Here is a 7,154-nt window from a genome sequence, read left to right as displayed (position 1 = left end):
CCCGACACGAGCGCCTGCCCTTTGCCACTGCCAGGCTGCCCAGCGCAGAGAGCAAAAAAGTTCCTCGCCGCCGTCGCCTTCCCTCCGCGCCCGCTACCATCTGGGCCCGACCTCCAAGGTCCCCACCTGCCAGTGACACGCGGCGGCACAGCTGTACCGACGGAGAGACAGAGAGGCCGGGCCCGCCCACTCCCCTTCCGCTTTCTCTGCCACTGCCGCCCTCCTTTCCCCCATTCCTCTTTTTTTCTTCCCTTCCCTCCCCCTTCCTCCTCTCTGCTCCACGGCCGATCGCCATCGCCATCGCCATCGCCGCCCACCACCACCACCGCCACCAAATCCGCTTCCTTCCACCGCGGACTCGCTGCCGAAAGTGGCGGTCCAAGCTCAAAATACCTCTACTACTACCACTACCGCAAGTCACGCACAGCAGCAGCACGACATTTCTTCCGACGCTGACGCCTCCCTGATTTGACCCCCGGCGATCGATCGCTTCTCGCTCTGGACTTCTTCTGGTTTGCCGGGTCGCGCACTGTTTTGGTTCCTTCCGCTTCTTGGAGCTTTCCCCACTTGGCCGCCCGCCGAGCTTCCTCCTCAAGAGGTACGCTGTTTCTGATGCTCTTGAACTGTGCACTGGGGGATCTGCGACCGATGGGCTCGATTCTGGTCGTGCCTTGCTTGATTGTTATCTTTCTAGAGTTTGTTGATTTCTTGCCGTGTGGATTGGGTTCTTTCTCGGTGGGGAAGATCTGCGTGTTCCTCTGCTCCGTACTGGTAGGCAGTACAGGTGATGGTGCTATAGCTGTGCTATGATCCGCCTCTTCCAGGTGGGGTTTAGCTTACGGATTTAGCGTCTGAAGCTCGTTTGATGCTAGTATATCCCACCTATGATAATCGACCTGATCAGCTTTTTTTTATTTTAAGGAGACCTAGTGATCAGCTTGTTGGTCGCAACATTTGATTTCACAAGTGCTTGCTGATTGCTCAGCATGAGCTGCTTGTCAACTTGCCTTGTGCTTAAGCTAGGTTACTCCTCATCTATTTTTAGTACTAATTCTCATCTGGGTCGGTACATCTCTTTGCGAGCTCGGTATCTGGTACAACTGCACTAGTTGCGCTAGCTTGGTTACCTTCAAAATAGGAACTGAACAAAACCTCCATTGATGGTTGAACATGGAATTGTTGAGATAGCACGAGCTAAATCTATTTTTACTACTACTAGTTCTCATCTGGATCGGACAGTCTCTTTGCGAGTTCAGTATCTGGTACAATTGTAAAGCTCCACTAGTTGCGCTAGCTTGGTTACCTTTTAAACAGGAATAAAACAAAACTTCCATTGATCGAGTTACAGGATGGAATTGTTAAGATGGCATAAGCTAAAATTTCCGGAAGTCATTTATATGTACTACCAATCAATGCAAAATACTACTCCCTCCGTTCCATATTAGCTGCCGCCGATTTTAGTACAAAGCTGTACTACTAAATTAGCGACAACAAATACGGAACGGAGGGAGTACTATGTTTTACTGAACTAACCAACTGATCCCATCTGTAACTTTCTAAATGCCAGGTTTGTGCTGGAGGCCGAGAGGATTCATGCCATGGCTCTTGAGACAAAACAAGTTGCTGCATGTATCAAGAAAGTTCTGAGGTCCTCTGTTAGAAAAAGCTACAGATGTGTCTCTGAACATCCAGTCCTTCTCAGTTCGGGTGTTTTGATCTACTTATTGTACAGATCTTCACCGGGTTTCTTTGCATTTCTGTTATCATCTTCGCCTGTAATTATATGTACTACTCTTCTTCTGGGAGTCCTCCTGAGTTATGGGGAGACAAATCAACCTGAAGCTGGTGAGGCTGCCAAGAGTACTCCAGAGATTTCAGATTTTAAGCTTGGGAACTTTTCAACTGATGTTCAGTTTGAGTCAGATCAGAGAATTTCAGTTCCTAGTTTTAGGAGTACCACAGAAAACCTCAATGAAAGGGAAACTAAGAGGGTGCCGTCTGTCAGACAGAGGTCTGGTGAGCATGGTGATGATGTTCCTCTTCTGAGAAGAGTTGATGAAGAAGATGAGAAACTTGAACACCATGACATACCTAAAGCATTAACTCCATTTCCTTCCATGGTCAATTTTCGTCAACAGGTTGAAGCAGGGGATGGATGGCTCTTTAACCAGGAAAGGGAATACAAAGATTCATTCTTTATGCCAGAAAAGGCTGAAAGGAACACTAGCTTATTTGAAGGTCTGAACGACAAGGGTGCATCCTTTGGCATGTTTTCATCCAGTGAAAATGAAAATGTTATCAAACATGCTGAAATGGTGGAGAATATGAATCAAGCAGCTAGCAAACTAAGCGATATATTGGAAGAGAGGTCAAGTAATGAGGTAGCTGGAACTAGCAGGCCAACTTATGCTGTTTCCCTGAACCAGAATACAGAGCCCGATGAGCTGAAGGTTGAAACTAGCAAGGCCGTTGAGGATAACCTCCTCGATTCCTCACTTGGTTCACCATGGGCAGCTGTTGGCAGTGATGATGGTTCATCTGGTTTTGACTCTGATGGGGATGAGAGTTCTTCACCTGATGCTTCCATGACTGACATCGCACCAGTCCTCGATGAGATTGACCCTCTTCTGGGTGCTGGTTTCACTCGTCCTGATCCCATTCCTAATGATGATTCAGACACGGACTCACATGTCTCCTCACAGGATCATCAAAGTGATGATGATAGTAATGATGAGGATGCCAACGACGATGCTAAAGACAGTGGTGAGGTGAACAAGAAAGATGAAGGACAGGAAGCTGCATTTATTTGGACAGCGGATGATGCAAAAAATCTGATGGATCTTGGATATTCTGAGATGGAAAGGAACCGCAGGTTGGAGATTTTGATGGTTAGGCGAAGATCCAAGAAGAACATAATATTTGAACTTGACAATAATCTGACAGATGTCAGTAGCAACGACACTGGGATACATGACTTATCACGCTTCCATGCACAAGTATCACATATCTCAGTTCCAAGGAGGAACCCATTCGACCTACCTTATGATTCTGACGAAGCAGCAATTCCTGGTTCAGCTCCTTCAATCCTGCATGCCAGAAAGAACCCATTTGATTTTCTTGACAATTTGAGTGAAAGTGCCGTCCCTGCACATGATAATTTAAGCGCTGGGGAATCACCAGCAACTTCTCATCGTGACATCTTCAGAAGGCACGAGAGCTTCAACTTTGGAAGTACAAATGCTACCCAGGCGAGACGTTCGTCTAGACTGAAGCCATATTTTGTCCCTGAGACAGTGGAAGGGGGCACAAGTCATTTTGAAAGGCAGTTCAGTGATAAGAGCGAGTCTAAATTAAGTTCTGTTACTGAATCTGATATTGCTTCTTCGGTTGCGGATCAGGAGGATCACAACGAACTTGATGAAAAGGATGTGCACAAGGAGCATGTGTCACCAGCTCTCGCGACACAGGACAGTGACCTGGCAGATGCTGGAAGTGAATGCTCAGATGGTATCAACTCTGTGGATGTTGAACTAGACCATAGCGACATTGACGAACGTGAGATTGCTCTACATCATTTTGTCTTTGAAAGATCGGAAGAAAGAGAAGCATATCTTACCTCCGCAAAAGGGAAGGCCCATGATGGAGATTGCATGGTCAAATCAGATGGAAACTCCACGATGCCACTTAATCCAGTCGCTGACTTGCTTAGCTGGGAAGATGGAGATGGTAAGCAAATTCCATCTGACTTATTTTTGTAATAAACATAAATTTGCCCTCCACACCTTTATTTGAACATTATCCTGTTATGCAGGTGAAAACTTCCTTGGTGCTAAGTCTTCTATGGCCTCAGACACAACAGTTGAGTTATCAGAATGGCTTTCCTCTCCCAGGCCAGCTGAAGAGAACGAGTTAAGATCAGGGGAACTTTCTCTTGGTGCGACCAATATAGCTGAGGAGGATGGAAATATTATTTCCAGGTCCTATCCAAACAATGAAATCCCACCAGAAATTCTGATTCATGGGTCGATGGACTTGCTCACAGATTTTGAGAAGGAAACATTGCCTGCAATATCTATGGACCTTCATCCTATCCCTGAAGAGAGGGTTGTCGAGAACTTCAATATACAAGAAAAGCATGAAACTGCAACATTTACTGTTAGTGGTACTGCATTGAGTGACTTGCATGTAATTGAAGAGCACTTTGATGTTGACACCGAAGTAAGCCCGAGCTCTGCGGCCGCTTCCTTGTGCCCTCCTGAAGTGAGTGACTCCATCCAATCTCCGGTTGAGCCTAAAGATATCTTAAACCCATTTTTCTCCGTGGCTTCTGAACCTGACAGGGTAGATATGGTTGATATGAAGGAAGAATTAACTTCAGCTTATCTACTTGATTCTGATGATGATGCTGATAAAATCTATCCTGAGCCTTTAGAGGATAACGTTATTGATGAAAGTTTCCTGTCGGAATTGGACGCGGTGGGTGACTTCCGGGTAGAACCAATGAGACTGGATCAGCAGGTGCCTGATCATAGCTTCCACACTGACAACCCTGCTGGTGGTGTTACTGAAGACTCATTGATTAGCCCTGAGATTTCTGATGACAATACCATGTCAGATGCTAGTGCATTAGACTCTCGCGAGCGATCCCCATCGGTCGATTACCTAAGTGGCTCTGATCCTGAATTTAGTTGGTCATTACGGACATCTCATGATGACCCTGAGCAGACTGTCTACAATCCTCGGCGAAAGATTCTTGAAGCAAGTTCATTTGAAGCAGTGAATACAGAGTTGAAACTACCAGAAGTCACAGAAGTTTCTTCAGTCAACACACCGTCAGAAGCATACTTGGTGGTTGGAGCAAGTGAACTGGGGGTTACTGAACATGAGCCCGTGACAGGTAGAATTGATGCCGAGATGACGCCTGTTGATGCCAAGTCTCTGGACGACATAGAGACGGCTTTTAAACAAGCGAATGATGGTGCTGATGAGCCAAACCTGGACACAGCAACCTCACATGTCTCAGATCTTGATGTTGATTCAGAGCCCTTCGAGGGTTCGGAGCAGTTACATGTCATTGAAGCAAAATCAGTCAATGATATTTTTTCTGCTTTGGAGGAACACTCTCGCCTTGATGTGAATAGTTGCTTGGAACAAAACGAAGATAAAGATGGCTGTGGAGAGACTGCAGAATTTGCAGCACAAGATAATCTTCCAGAAGGTACACATGCTCAAAGTCTGCATTTGGCTACAGAAGATACGAAGCCTGAACTAATGAAGACTGCAAGCAACATGAGTTGTACTGAGTCAAACACCCTCGATGACGACGTAAATGCAGTGTTCAAGAAGCTCTCTGATGGCCATGAGGAGAGTACTGTGAAGACAATGCAGTCCGAGGATGCTTCTGTGAAATCAGAGGGAAGTGAACATCAATGAATTGCTATCACTAGATTGCTAAAAGATAAATGCAGCCGCGGAAATGTTAACCAAGTTGGAACAGACCATTCTTGATTGAAAAGGTTATTTTTGGTTAACAGACGAATCACTCCTTTGAGAACCACGGTATAGCTGTTCCACATATAGTTGCCAATACTCAAGATATGAAGTTTTGCTCTAGATTTTTGTGGATGGTCTTTTTTTTCTCGGTTTGAGGTTTTTGACCGTTTGTATTCAAATTTGATTTGTTTTGTCCTTTTTTTTAAAATTCTCCCCTCCTCTGCCCGTAATTTGTTTGCTCGGGCAGTGTGGTGTGGTACCAGGGAGAGAGAACAGTGGATTCTATCATGTAATGTAGATTTCTTACGCTACTTGATGGAACTGAGAGTTTTATGTAAGAGCTCATGTGCAGCTGGGAATTAGAGGAAGTACATATAAGGCTAAGTGCATTGCTTGCCGTCGATTTTTCACTTGGGACTGTATGTGTGAATACAAGATCTTTTTCTCTTTCATTTTGAAAGGCAGTGAATACGATGATTAGACCACTGCCAGATTTTTACAGCATTTCTTATTTTTCCTGGAAAGGTTCCTTTTACCTCATGTGAACAGAATTACAAACCTGCTTTAGTTGAATGTGCTATCAGGCAGAACAGCCTTGTTGGTCACCGAATTGTAGTCAGTTGAGCAACTTATCCAGCAGCGAGGGATAGATACTACGTTGGTTTTGTTTAGTGGACCCTGTGTCGTTGTAGTTTTTTTTTTTTTGAGGGGATGTGTCGTTGTAGCTGGCTAATATAACAGGGGCATGGCCCAACAGGGGATGGACGTTCCAGCCCAACTAAAGACCCAATAAGTAGCCATGCAGAGTCACATCAGTCTTTCCTTTCTTTTTTATCTGGCCGTGTTCTGCAAGAAAGAAAAAACGACCACCCTAAGAAAATAAACAAATTTAAAAAGTTGGAGATGGGAGGTATCGATCCCCCTTCCTCTTATAAGCTAAATAAGTGCTCTACCATTTGAGCTACATCCCCAATTATATAATTATAAGGTTAATCTCGCTTATTAATATTGATTAATCATTGGTAAGAGTGCATTTTGTTTCACTTGTGGTTGATATATGCTGGAACCTGAGTTGATCTCCTGTCCGTCTTTGCTACAGGAGGAAAATGGCTCCATGGCTGAGTTTAGTCATGATTTGTGACTATGTATCTTTTTTAGGGCAAAACAGGCTTGGCTTTGTCGTAGCTCTACTTAATCCATCAATGTGGTTTAATATAGTGAATCCGAGCACCATGTGCCATACTAGCGCTTCCATGAGGCAGCACCGGCGAACCACGTACCTGCATGTTGGGAGAACTGCGAGTCACACTGGTGAAGTTAACTAAAGATTCATACCGCGCAAACGATATTCACATCACCCAGTGGGTATGCCATCCCCTTCGGTAGGTACCCCGCGAAGTGATTTCTCCATCATTGAAGGGCGACCTTAAATGTGATGAAGCGATGCACGCGGTAGTGAGCACCACAACAATCATCAAGAGTGTGTCACCTATTTTGTATTGTTAGGTTCTTATTGTGAGTTTCGGAGCTTGGGATGCATGCGATTAGGGACAAATGTGCATTCGGGTGACCACTGGGGGGTGCCCCCCCCCAACCTCGACTTGCATGTAGCTCTGCGAGTACTTGGTTTCGTTGGTTTATTCGTTTTTCATGTTTAAATA

General features: G+C 45.1%; 1 protein-coding gene across 1 annotated transcript; it reads left to right on the top strand.

The window, feature by feature from the left end:
- Nucleotides 1-251: 251 nt before the first annotated feature.
- LOC127344863 (uncharacterized) lies at nucleotides 252-5,903 on the top strand. Its single transcript, XM_051371210.1, has 3 exons — nucleotides 252-598; nucleotides 1,568-3,726; nucleotides 3,812-5,903. Exons 2-3 carry the CDS (start codon nucleotides 1,599-1,601, stop codon nucleotides 5,431-5,433), a joined length of 3,750 nt encoding a protein of 1,249 aa, XP_051227170.1. The 5' UTR covers nucleotides 252-598; nucleotides 1,568-1,598; the 3' UTR covers nucleotides 5,434-5,903.
- Nucleotides 5,904-7,154: the final 1,251 nt, after the last annotated feature.

This window comes from Lolium perenne, chromosome 3 (genome assembly GCF_019359855.2).
Source record: "Lolium perenne isolate Kyuss_39 chromosome 3, Kyuss_2.0, whole genome shotgun sequence".
In the NCBI taxonomy this organism is placed as follows: Eukaryota; Viridiplantae; Streptophyta; class Magnoliopsida; order Poales; family Poaceae; genus Lolium; species Lolium perenne.
Note: the sequence above shows the minus strand (reverse complement) of the source record. Positions and strands in the feature narration are given on the sequence as shown.